Source organism: Borostomias antarcticus (assembly GCF_949987555.1).
Source record: "Borostomias antarcticus genome assembly, chromosome: 8".
In the NCBI taxonomy this organism is placed as follows: Eukaryota; Metazoa; Chordata; class Actinopteri; order Stomiiformes; family Stomiidae; genus Borostomias; species Borostomias antarcticus.
Genome location: NC_140241.1, coordinates 20,163,221 through 20,177,015, shown reverse-complemented (window position 1 = coordinate 20,177,015; position 13,795 = coordinate 20,163,221). Strand labels below are relative to the sequence as shown.

General features: G+C 48.3%; 1 protein-coding gene across 1 annotated transcript in view; it reads right to left on the bottom strand.

Moving 5' to 3' along the window:
- The window catches only part of rab14l (RAB14, member RAS oncogene family, like), a 20,115-nt gene extending 7,711 nt beyond the window's left edge, over nucleotides 1–12,404 (bottom strand). Inside the window, exons 1-4 of the mRNA XM_084442514.1 lie at nucleotides 12,325–12,404; nucleotides 6,079–6,137; nucleotides 1,681–1,733; nucleotides 1,382–1,386 (exon numbers count right to left, since the gene is read on the bottom strand). Of these exons, the coding sequence (XP_084298640.1) occupies nucleotides 1,382–1,386; nucleotides 1,681–1,733; nucleotides 6,079–6,130 (110 nt within the window). The 5' untranslated portion in view covers nucleotides 6,131–6,137; nucleotides 12,325–12,404. The remainder of the gene's footprint in view (nucleotides 1–1,381; nucleotides 1,387–1,680; nucleotides 1,734–6,078; nucleotides 6,138–12,324) is intronic.
- Nucleotides 12,405–13,795: the final 1,391 nt, after the last annotated feature.

Sequence of the window (13,795 nt, the reverse complement as noted above, 5' to 3'; positions counted from 1 at the left end):
TGTCAAGCCCACCCCCCAACCCTAACCCTAACCCCCCAGTGTCCAGCACGACGGACACAGGAAGTGGTGCGACCGTGTGCTGACTACATGATTTGTGACAGAGCCTGATGATGAATGACCTGACATCAATGTTTGTATGTTGTTTTTTTTTGCTTGTCTATGCGTGAGTCATGAGGCCAGTGAACCGCGTCTCCCAGCATGGATGGACAGACAGAAAATCTGAAGGACATTCACGGCAACAGTGCCTCCTCCAGTCTCTCCTCCTCTTCAGAGTGTGATTAGAGCACCTCCTCAGGCCTGAGGAGCCCCCCAGCTGGTGATTAACCTGCTGATTCTTCCTTTACTGAAACCAACAACACCTCCTCCTCCAGGGCACCGCGTCAACAAGACCAGATATGCTTCCGCTGAGAAAATCAACATGCTGGCATGAAACACACGCGCGCGCACACACACACGCACACAAATACACGCGCACACACACACACACGCACACAAATACACGCGCACACACACACACAAATACACGCGCGCACACACACACACGCACGCGCGTGCACACACACACGGGCACACACACACAAACATCCATGCAGCCATGTGAGTGAACAGAGAGAGCGGGTGGGCTGGTGCTTCTCTTCCATGCAGCCATGTGAGTGAACAGAGAGAGCGGGTGGGCTGGTGCTTCTCTTCCATGCAGCCATGTGAGTGAACAGAGAGAGCGGGTGGGCTGGTGCTTCTCTTCCATGCAGCCATGTGAGTGAACAGAGAGAGCGGGTGGGCTGGTGCTTATGTTCCACGCAGCCAGATCCACTCGTCAGAGCGCTCGAAGGCTGAGGATCTTTTCAGAGACGACGTTCAGCTGGTACAAAGGTAGACGCCTGCATCTACAGGCCACTTGTGTGTGTGTGTGTGTGTGTGTGTGTGAGAGAGAGGGGGGAGAGAGAGGGGAGAGAGAGGGAGAGAGAGAGGGAGAGAGAGAGGGAGGGGGAGAGAGAGAGGGAGAGAAAGAGAGAGAAAAAGAGAGAGAGGGAGAGAAAGAGAGAGAAAAGGAGAGAGAGAGGAGGGAGAGAAAGAGAGAGAGAGAGAGAGAGAGAGAGAGAAAGAGAGAGAGGGAAGGAGCAGGATGTGATGGTGGATGAATGAGTAGACATCTGGCTGCTCACACTGACTAAAAGCCTGGGATTCATAATGAGGAGAGCTGCAGCTGAGTGTGAACACACACACACACACGCCTACACACACACACACACACACACACACACACACACACACACAGACAAGCAAAGGCTGTCTTTCACACACAGATACTCAGCAGATGCACTTACACACACATGCACGCACGCAAGTCTCAATGAGCTCACTTCTCCTCCAAGCGCCTCACTTCCTCTGATGGATAAAGGAATCTGAGATTTACACACACACACGTTCACCCACAGAACAAGCTGCTCATACTCAGCAGATGCACTTATTGCGCGCCGCACACACACACACACACACACACACACACACACACACACACACACACACACACACACACACACACACACACACACACACACACACACACACACACACACACACACACACACAACAAACACACACACACACACACACACACACACACACACACACACACACACACACACACACACGTCAGTGGGGAACCAGGCCGGTACTTACATTCTTCTCTGTGAACTGGTGAAGCAAACACGACTTCCCTACCCCCATGTCTCCTATAGAGAGAGAGATAGAGAGAGAGAGGGAGGGAGGGAGAGAGAGATAGAGGGGGAGGAGAGAGGGGGAGAGAGAGAGAGAGAGAGAGAGAGAGAGAGAGAGAGGGAGGGGGGGAGAGAGAGAGAGAGAGGGAGGGAGGGAGAGAGATAGAGGGGGAGGGAGAGAGGGAGAGAGAGAGAGAGAGAGAGAGGGAGGGGGGGGAGAGAGAGAGAGGGGAGGGAGAGAGAGAGAGAGGGGAGAGAGAGAGAGAGAGAGAGAGAGAGGAGGGAGAGGGAGGGGAGGGAGAGAGAGAAAGAGAGAGAGAGGGAGAGGAGAGAGGGAGGGAGGGAGAGAGAGAGAGAGATGGGGGGAGAGAGAGAGAGAGGGAGATGGGGGAAGAGAGGGAGAGAGAGAGAGGGAGGGAGAGAGAGAGAGGGAGAGGGGGGGAGAGAGAGAGAGAGAGGGAGAGGGGGGGAGAGAGAGAGAGAGGGAGAGGGGGGGGAGAAAGAGGGGGGGAGAGAGAGGGGGGGGAGAGAGAGGGAGGGAAAGAGGGAGAGAGAGGGAGAGGGGGAGAGAGAGAGCGGGAGGGAGGGAGAGAGAGAGAGAGAGGGAGAGAGAGAGAGGGGGAGAGAGGGAGAGGGAGAGAGAGAGAGAGGGGGAGAGAGAGAGCACAGATGTAAACCATGGTTCAGGACAGGGTTCAGGAGTTACACCCTGGTTAACACCTCTGCAGAAGTGGAAACAAACTCTGCACATTTGCACTTTTCAACACCTACACTTAACACCCACCATACTCTCACTGTTACACACACCATACTCTCACTGTTACACACACCATACTCTCACACACCATACTCTCACTGTTACACACAGCATACTCTCACTGTTACACACACCATACTCTCACACACCATACTCTCACTGTTACACACAGCATACTCTCACTGTTACTGGATTTGTGTACAGCGCTGTTCTATTGCACTGCACTGTTCTTCTCACCATCTAGTGAAGTATTGTTCTGTTGTTGCTGCAAGCCTGAGCAGCCAGAATCAAAGCATTTTACTACCTCAGCCTCATACTTGTATGAAGGACGCAAAAATAAAGAAATCTTGAATCTTGCAGGTGGGGATGGGTATCGAGAACCTGTATTTTTTGGTACCGGTACGTCATTGGATAAGCTCATGGACAGACGGTGCTGCTATCGGTAGGCTATTTAACGCGTTGGTTTCATAAATCCATGAAGCCGCATTTGTTTCATAAATCAGCCAATCGCCTTATGGCTTTTCTTTTGAATGGCTCGAGATCTACCAGCAGAGAGATGTACCAGCATAGTGATCTACCAGCAGAGAGATCTACCAGCAGAGAGATGTACCAGCATAGCCTCTGCGACCTACTGGTCGACCCCGATGGACGTATTGGGCACCCCTGCTGTAGGGAGATGACCACAGCCCTTAACCCCAGTTCCCACCCCCCTTCCAGAGGCACATCATTAGACACCCTCATACCTGCTTGACCTGCAGTTAAAAAGACAAACATCATAGCTGAGCTTGGCAATGTGTAAAAAGAAGTCATAACCAGCAATGACTGGATTGCAGTATCACACAGGATCACTATATTAGCGACAGTCCACTATGTAAATGAAGGCCAACTTCGACCTAGGCAGTGTATGAGTCCCAATGTGGTAGAGTAGTATCGATAAGAGTATCGTTAAGTACCGGTATCAATAAGTAATATCAGAATCGATACTGGTATCGATAAAATCCTAACAATACCCATCCCTACTTGCAGGATTCCCAATCCACAGACACAGAGCCTCTGCCTGGGCAAAAACAACCAGTAGTAGTTTACTAGGGCTGTCCAATACTGTTCCGTATTCTCTAGGAACTCTGGGAGCGTCTTATCCTGTTCACGCTGACGTCTGAGTGAACAGGACCCGAGGACAGAAGCACGAGCTAGGGGCCGCTCCCAGGCTAGGGGCCGTTCCCGGGCTAGGGGCCGTTCCCGGGCCATCCTCGGACCCCGAGGGGAAACGCGGGCCTGGTTCTGTTCTGTTGACTTCATAGGGCGGGGGTTACGGAAGCCCCGGGTCTGATTGTAGCAGGGTAAATAACCTAGGGCTGTGTGTGGAGGGAGATGGTGGATCTGTGTGGGGGGAGATGGTGGAGCTATGTGGGGGGAGATGGTGGATCTATGTGGGGGGAGATGGTGGATCTGTGTGGGGGGAGATGGTGGATCTGTGTGGGGGGAGATGGTGGATCTGTGTGGGGGGAGATGGTGGATCTGTGTGGGGGGAGATGGTGGATCTATGTGGGGGGAGATGGTGGATCTGTGTGGGGGGAGATGGTGGATCTGTGTGGGGGGGGATGGTGGATCTGTGTGGGGGGGGATGGTGGATCTGTGTGGGGGGAGATGGTGGATCTGTGTGGGGGGAGATGTTGGATCTGTGTGGGGGGAGATGGTGGATCTATGTGGGGGGAGATGGTGGAGCTATGTGGGGGGAGATGGTGGATCTATGTGGGGGGAGATGGTGGAGCTATGTGGGGGGAGATGGTGGATCTATGTGGGGGGAGATGGTGGATCTATGTGGGGGGAGATGGTGGAGCTACGTGGGGGGAAATGCTGCAGATGTTGTCAATATCCGTTTGTTGTCCTCGCTCCGTATGTATAAAAATACCTTGTTTACTCATTTAAAAGCTGATTGTCAATGTTTTCAATTGCTGTGTCACTCCCCATTCTTTTATTTAAGTTTTAGACTGATCCCCTTTTTTTCTACTGTTTTTCTTTCATGTTGAGACTAAGGTTGTTAATTGTTTTCCTCGTCACGTGTCGTTTCTGTTTTGTCAGTGTTGTACATCGGATTGTCCCGTTTGTGTTGTGTATTTGGGTGGGACCCCCTCGTAAACGAGATGTTACATCTCAAGGGATTTATGCCACATTAATAAAGAATTTCATCCATGTTGGATCCGGGTAGCGGCCCTGTTAGGGAGGTGACAGGCCTGTGGGGACAGTCCCCCCACAGTAGGATGGAGGGCCCTTCTGGCTGCGCAGTGTTCGACATATTAATCAATCAATCAAAGCTTTATTTGTATAGCGCATTTCATACCCAGAGGCAACACAATGTGCTTTACAGAGAATAAGGGAGGTGGGCATACGACCCACCCCTACATATTCCAGAGGGGAGCAAAAAAACAGTAATCACCCGGGGGCCAGATAAGTGAGCTGTAAAAATTCTTCCCTGACCCCTCTCAACAAGGCGATCGAGCAAGCTCCTAACCATTAACCAAGCCTTGAGCTCACTACAACACGGCTGAATGGGTCCACCAACACCAGCCTAGTTCCTGAAGAACACACATCCAGGTCCCAGCTGTAACCAAACAAGCTCACAGAAAACTCACCTGTTAAGACACTTGGTTGTAAATTGAGGGTAGTTTTGCTCTGCCACGTGCAGCGCATGCCTGGGCTGAGTTTCCCAGAGGCATCGTAGCGCTATGATGAACGCCATAGCTTACGATGAACGTAGCGCTACGATGCCTCTGGGATACTCAGCCCTGGAGTGTTTTCCCAAGGTTTGTAGCGGGCAAACTGGTCCATCCACAGAATTAGAAAATCAACAAGGCCTACTATTACACAGGTTTCCTCACCTAGCCAGCCCAGTCCCCAAGCCCTTTCCCCCCAGGGAAAACCCTGAGAGTCTTAGGCTGAGACTACCCCTAGTTTTGCTGAGACTACCCCTAGTTTTGCTGAGACTAACCCTAGTTTTGCTGAGACTAACCCTAGTTTTGCTGAGACTACCCCTAGTTTTGCTGAGACTACCCCTAGTTTTGCTGAGACTAACCCTAGTTTTGCTGAGACTAACCCTAGTTTTGCTGAGACTACCCCTAGTTTTGCTGAGACTACCCCTAGTTTTGCTGAGACTACCCCTAGTTTTGCTGAGACTACCCCTAGTTTTGCTGAGACTACCCCTAGTTTTGCTGAGACTACCCCTAGTTTTGCTGAGACTAACCCTAGTTTTGCTGAGACTACCCCTAGTTTTGCTGAGACTACCCCTAGTTTTGCTGTGCTATGGCTGCTTGGGACCTGGAGTGTTTTCTAGGACTGGACGAAACATTAGCAGTAGCATCTAGCTAAGTGAGCTGTGTGCTGGTAACTGCACTGAGTGACCCACATGCAGCGGATGTGGCGACTGCTACAGCCACCCACCCACACACCCACCCACCCACCCACCCACACCCACACCCACACCCACACACACACACACACACACACACACACACAGGACACACAGACACACAGACACACACACACACACACACACACAGGCTGGCCGAACTAGCTTCCCAGGCCACTCCAGCCCCACTCACTTACCGATGATGATGTATTTGAAAATGTAGGAGTAGTTGTACGGTGCGGTGGCCATTGTGGCTCTGAAACAGAAACAGAGACAGATTAGACAGACACACACACACACACACACACACACACACACAAACAAGACACACACACACACACACACACACACACACACACACACAAACAAGAGATGAGTCACGGAGAGACAATGTCATCATTACCGACTGGGTGAAACAGGGTGAGGTTAAACTTTCTACAAGTACAGGCAGGCCTTGGTTTGTGCCTCATGGTCTAATCACACTTTCACAGCACATAAATTGATCTTTGGCTATTTTATGAATCGATCACAATCCTATTTCATAAATGAGATCTTTGGCTATTTTATGAATCGATCACAATCCTATTTCATAAATGAGATCTTTGGCTATTTCATGAATCGATCACAATCCCATTTCATAAATGAGATCTTTGGCTATTTCATGAATCGATCACAATCCTATTTCATAAATGAGATCTTTGGCTATTTCATGAATCGATCACAATCCCATTTCATAAATGAGATCTTTGGCTATTTCATGAATCGATCACAATCCTATTTCATAAATGAGATCTTTGGCTATTTCATGAATCGCTCACAATCCTATTTCATAAATGAGATCTTTGGCTATTTTATGAATCGATCACAATCCTATTTCATAAATGAGATCTTTGGCTATTTCATGAATCGATCACAATCCTATTTCATAAATGAGATCTTTGGCTATTTCATGAATCGATCACAATCCTATTTCATAAATGAGATCTTTGGCTATTTCATGAATCGATCACAATCCTATTTCATAAATGAGATCTTTGGCTATTTCATGAATCGATCACAATCCCATTTCATAAATGAGATCTTTGGCTATTTTATGAATCGATCACAATCCCATTTCTCTGTATGGTGTCTGGCCTGTCCGTACTCTTTAACAGTCAACAGTAAATGGTAAATGAACTGCACTTATATAGCGCTTTTCCACCTTAGCGGCACTCAAAGCGCTTTACAATGGCCTCTCATTCACCCATTCACACACACACTCACACACCAATGGCGGCAGCTGCCATGCAAGGTGCTAACCTGCTCATTGGGAGCAATTTGGGGTTAGGTGTCTTGCTCAAGGACACTTCGACATGTGGACAGTCGGAGCTGGGATTCGAACCACTGACCCTTTGATCATTGAACGACCCGCTCTACCAACTGAGCTACAGCCGCCCCCAACAGTGACAGTGTGTTCTTCTGTAAACTGTAACGGTAAACTGTTCATCACCAGAGAGGCATGAGGAAGCAGGCGCAGGCCTGAGAGAGCAAACTTGCTCTAGTGTGAGTGGTGGAAACGGTCTTTCCCTGAACATGAGTAGACAATGGCCTCTTACATGAGGAAGTGGGACAGAATTGTGCTCTCAGAATTGTGCTCTCAGGGACACACACACACATGCACGCACACACAAACACACACACATATACATGCACGCTCACGCGCACACACACACACACACACACACACGCACACACAATGACACACACACACAATGACACAGAGATGCATACAATATAATCACACACACAATGAAACACAGATACACACAAAATCACACACAACACACACACAGTGATAGAGAAGACCTGTCAAGGATGAGCATCACTAAGAACCCTTAATCCTATTCAGAACAGATCAGTCATCTAACCAGATGAGACTGTGTATAACAGGCCTGTCAGGTAGCCTAGGCTGGGCTGGTCTGGGCTTCAACATCATCATCTAATCCCATCATCCACTCATACAGAGAAAACAACAACAACAACGTTTAGCTTAAACAATGGAAAAATACAGACTTCTTGGGAGTGCTATAAGATGATGCAAACCTAAGAGTCTAGAAGCCATCTCTCTCAAACTAACAAACATTGGATTTTCCCAGCTGTCGTTTACAGAGTTAATGAATGATAAACATTAACCTCGTGCTCGGTCAGCCAATGGGGAGGGCGTCTCGACAGCGACGCGGGCTACCAGGGCCTAGCCGGTGCCGAGGTGTGTTGGTGAATAACATTAGAAGACCCAGAGAGATCTGCGTGGCCAAACACCCGGGGTGGTGTGGAGCCTTCGTCATTATTCTGGCGTCACTTTTACGGCCACACACGGACAAGCATTTCATACATCGCCGGGAAAGAGACGAGTTGTCATCTGGGTCACGGATGTCATTAAGCTTTGACTTCATATCCGGGAAGTGACATCATGTCGCTTAGTGTAATAGCTCGTTGTGCTCACGGAAAACAACGAAGGAAAGCTGGGTTTATCAGCAGCTATGGCTGGAGGGTGAAGACGTCCGTTTCCTGGAGATTTAGCCTCTCTCCCTCCCTCTCTCTCCCTCCCTCTCTCTCCCTCTCTCTCTCCCTCTCTCTCTCCCTCTCTCTCTCCCTCTCCCTCTCCACAGTCCATTCACACAGACAGAGACTCTTATTTAGCAGATGTCACATCTTCACTACGGGAGCCAAAAAAGGAAGAGTCTCTCTCTATTCCCCTCATCCACTGAGCTCTGCAGCAGGCTCACGCCCTGCTACACCGAGTCCAACGCATCTCCACCCTGTCCACCCCCCCTGCACTGTCCCTCGTCCCCCCCCTGCACCGTCCCTCGTCCCCTCTGCACTGTCCCCCCCTGCACTGTCCCCCCCCCCTGCACTGTCCCTCGTTCCCCCCCTGCACTGCCCCCCCCCCTGCACTGTCCCTCTCCCCCCTGCAATTGCCTCCCCCCCCACCTGCACTGTCCCTCGTCCCCCCCCTGCACTGTCCCTCGTCCCCCCCCTGCACTGCCCCCCCCCCCCCTGCACTGTCCCTCGTTCCCCCCCTGCACTGTCCCCCCCCCCCTGCACTGTCCCTCTCCCCCCTGCAATTGCCCCCCCCCCCCCCCCTGCACTGTCCCTCGTCCCCCCTCTGCACTGTCCCTCTCCCACCTGCACTGCCCCCCCCCCCGCACTGTTCATCTGTTCCCCTCCAGCCCAGCAAACACCTGAGCTGCACCGATGGTAATTTATACACGTTAAAGTACAAGAGAGGCTGAAACACACACACACACACACTGACAGACGGCACCACTGAAGCCGGTGGCTAAAAATAGCCCCCAAGCCTTCGATATCAACGACTGCCACGGCCGCACAGGCTGAGGCATTTAAGACAATGGGGGTGATAGTAGGAAATGGATCACGCCCCGTAGTGCACATCTGAGGGACATCCAGAAGACGTGGATGGTGGATGGAATATAGCAGCTGTGTTGGTAAAGCTGAAAGCGCAGTACTTCTTATGAATAAAACAGTGGGTCGTGTTTAACATCAGAGCATCACAATTCAGAGAGAGTGGGGGGGCCAGAGAAACGAGTCTAAAAGAATTAAAGTTCACTTGTAAGATGATCTGCCTGCATCATTCCTGATAAGAGTGAAGTGAGTAGTAGATAGTGAGTAGTAGATAGTGAGTAGTAGATAGTGAGCAGTAGACAGTGAGCAGTAACATTGGGATGTGATTCAGAATCGATCACGCTGGCAAAAAAGCCTGGGATGGCCTCCATCTTAGTTAAAGTACTGGGAGTGTCACAGCTCTGACCCACAGTTAATTGTGACAATCCATTAAAGTAATGGCGATAGGCTTAATCTGAGTGTGGGGTTTCTCTTGGTCTTATGGGAGAATCTGACTGACTGTCAGGAAGGCGGTTTACCCTCTCTCTGTAAACTGCATTGCAGTTCAACCAGTTATGGAGTTTCAAATTGCTACGCGGACGAGCGTAGCGTCGTTCGAAGAAAAAAAAAAAAAAAAAGAGCCTCGGTTTGTTCCTGCTGTTTGATGAACAAGAAAGTTTTGAGCGGCTAGACCAGCTCAGTGGCCTTGTGGTTAGAGTGTCCGCCCTGAGACTGGGAGGTCGTGAGTTCGATCCCCGGCCAAGTCATACCAAAGACTATGAAAAATGGTACCCATTGCCTCCCTGCTTGGCACTCAGCATCAAGAGTTGGAATTGGGGGGTTAGATCACCAAATGACTCCCGAGCGCGGCACCACTGCTGCTCACCGCTCCCCCAAGGGATGGGTCAAATGCGGAGAACAAATTTCACACACACAGGTGTGACAATCATTAGGACTTTAACCTTTAACCTAGATGAAAACCGCTGTGCTGCTGGGCTTCGTGAAAAGATGGAAAAGAATGAAAGAAAGATAAGGTGAAAGGATGGCAGGTTGAAGTACGGATGGCAGGTCGGGTCCAGCAACAATCCCCCTACAATGCCTCAACTCCTGCCTCATCATGAAGCCCTTTTACCATACGAACACAGTTGTGTCCGAAAGGGTATTCCTGCTTGCCTGGCTCCCTCACATGATCCACCGTCATGTGGCTTCTCCAGCTACACTCATGTCGTGTGTGGGGGTTTTCTCCATCCAGGCCCATATCCACAGCAGGAAGTGAGAGAGGCTGTGTGCCACAATGCCGAAATTCCATCCAATGATGCCACTCCTTTTGAACTAAGCAGGGCGGGGGGGGGGTGGGGGGGAATTCGGTCTGCCGGACCACCCTAGGAGAGTCCATCAAGGAAAGGGCGAGTCAGACCAGCATGTGACCAGAGTGCCATCTCAGCACTTCCCCAGAGTCGACCACACACTGATTCATAAAACAGAAAGTAGTCAGTTTTGGCCCACTCATGTTTCATGCATCCTCTTCCTGTTAGAGAAGGGATAGAATGTGTGTGTCATCAGGGCTGCCAGTTCTGATTTCTGACTCACCGTCATATTGTCATGCTATCATTGGTCATATTATTACGTTAGTGAAAGATTTGGGGATGTGATTGTCACTAAGGATAGCAGAGATTGGGAGCTGTGCAGCCACGAGCAAAAACAAAAAATTAATCCATTTCTGATCCTGACCCGGCCAAAAAGCCACAGTTTTTAATGTTGCATATGGCATTATGGGGAGGTTTCTTATAGCTTATCAAAGCTGCAATATCAGTTCCGGAAATATTTATGCGATGACAAAGTAAGGCGTGGGTTATCCAAGCCGATGCGATTAGTGTGCATCATCATTATATTGATAAACAGGTAAATAGCATTCACATATTTCAAATAACAAGCAGACAAGTGTTAAAACGAGGAATTGTCAACTGTCTACTTAGTAACGCAATCCAAGATAAGATAGTATCGAATGTTTCGGCGACAGATACTAGGCTAACACAACAAATATGTTCGCTAGCAATCTAGCCCGCAAACGCTACATTCATACTACAAAAACAACAAAGCGACTGTACAGCCAAACTAACCAGCTGCTTGGCTAGCTTAAATGCTAGTACCGTCAACAGACCGTGTTAGATCAGCTGACTAGCACTCGCTACCTGGCTAGCAAGTGCTAGCTAACGTTACACCGGCATTGGATGACAATATTTACCTAAAAGCCAGCCTATTTAGACGTTTTTAACGTTCAAACGTTAATGAAAACAAATATGTGAGTGGCTTGCTGGCACGCACGAGAGAGAAACGAGTAAAATAGCCATTACCAAGCGGAGGTAAGGGGACATTTAAGCTGGGGCCCAACTCCGTGGCTAGCATACTTAACGGTAGATACTATCAGGCTATCCAGCCTGCCCATTTAGCCAGCCCATTTAGCCAGCCCATTTGACAGCTAGCTATCGTAGCATAGCTAGTAAGTGAGTCGGCTAGCGTTCTAGCTAACAGGCAGATGCAGGCGAGTTGTGCTTCTGCATACTAGCTAAACAATAAATGGTTGGCCCAAAATTGCCAATAATCAGCCTTTCTTGCCGACGACCCGGTATAACACCGGCACACCTATTTGCTAACAATGCTAGCGTTACTAATGGTAGCTAGTGTTAGCAGGCTAATGTTACAGCTGCCTAGCGGATCCCAAAAGAGATATGTATGCAGTGTAACTACCGTTAGCAGTGACAGTTCTAACTAATTAGCTTTCTAACGTTGGCTAACTAACAACATAAAAATGTTGAGACAATGTATTCACAATACTATTAACGTTAGCTCTCCTTCATACTTAGAGAACGATGTCCACTTATAGCTAGCACTAGCTAAAACGCTCTAGCAAGCTAGCTAGCCAGATCACAAACGTTAGAGCTAGGTGGCTAAAGGCTAACGTTTGCTTACTGTAATTTGGAAGACTGATTACTCTATCATTCTAGATATCTACAAAGTATATGTTTGAGCACATCTTCAACTAATCACGTTGGTCTTCTTACCGGGATTCGTGTGTTTCTTGTATTTTATCGTCTTGAGCTCTTCAGGAGGGATATGCAGGTTATCCTGGCTGAAGAATCTGTCTATCCAAGATGGCCGCTTGCACTGCACAGGGTTTCCTCTGTTGTATACAATGGGCTTCTGGGACAAAGGGCAACGCATATGCGGCGATTTGCGCAGTTTGCGCTAATTGGTGGTGCGTAATGAATTGAACATGGAGGCCTACCTGTACAGGTATTCCTGAATATTATATAGATAATATCACAGTGAGTGAAGGCTTAGCAAAACCTATGCTATCGCTGCTTCTTGGGTAGTGCAATGACCAATCAACTGTAGGCCTTGGCTACTTTAATGGGAAAACTAGTGTGGTATCTTCTGTGATAGGCTTAACGACGATTATGATTATATCAAAAATCAATGAATAGAATAGAATCAGCCATGTTTAAGTCGGATATTTTGATTCCCCTCTATCCACCTACGTCCACTGTCCTGGCTTCGCAACCCTGATCATGTGATCTCAATCTCAATCAGATCACATGACTAGGGTCACGAAGCCAGGCTAGTGAATACCATAATTGCTGAGTGGATGTCGGTGGATATGTGCAATTAAGTGCTTCTTAAATAAAAGGTGGGGGTACAACTGTGGCCACTTTGGAGAAAAGGCTTTCATCTTTCAAAAAATGTCTTCACTTCGGTTAGTAATGAAATAATATTGTCTGTAGAGGCGGTAATGTAGACCAAGTGAAAAAAGTCTATGGTGCAATGAATGGTCCCTGGCAGGGCGGTATACCGGGGTATAGCCCCCAATAGCATACCGACCTGGACCATGGCTACCTGCACTACACCACTGGCAATAATCTAATAACATTTCATGTAAAGAAACACATTGTTTTAATACATTATTTCACAACATGACATGCTTTCATCATACATGTACATTCTTTCTTAAAAACTAAAATATAAATGCATGCTGCATTTATCTCCAAGCTTAGCTTGAAATGGAGAGAACTGGATATAAAAAACTAAAACAATATAGTTTACAGAATGATGAAGGGTGCAAAGGAACATAGCCCACTCAAATGAGGATAAGCTCTTTATAAGCAAATGGTCTCCCCGAGAAAACCAGTGTTGATAGTGCTCATAAGTCACTTCTGATTAATATTAAGTAACTTTGAATACAGAACTGTTAAGCTTCGATACCCTCAATTCATTCATGTGTTCATTCATTCTCCTTTGAACGCTTTTGAAGTCATACACAACTCACACTCCAGCATTAATCAAGCTCTTCCCTGGAAAGCTATGCAGGCAACAGACACTGTTTGAATCACGTAATGATCACCATCTAACAAGCGTTATTTTGTGAGCATCTGTCGAATTGAATTCCTTGAGAACTAATCATCATAACAATGCAGAACAATGCAAAAGCATATATACAGAACACTATTAAGCCTTTGTTTTTTACATTAGGAGGTG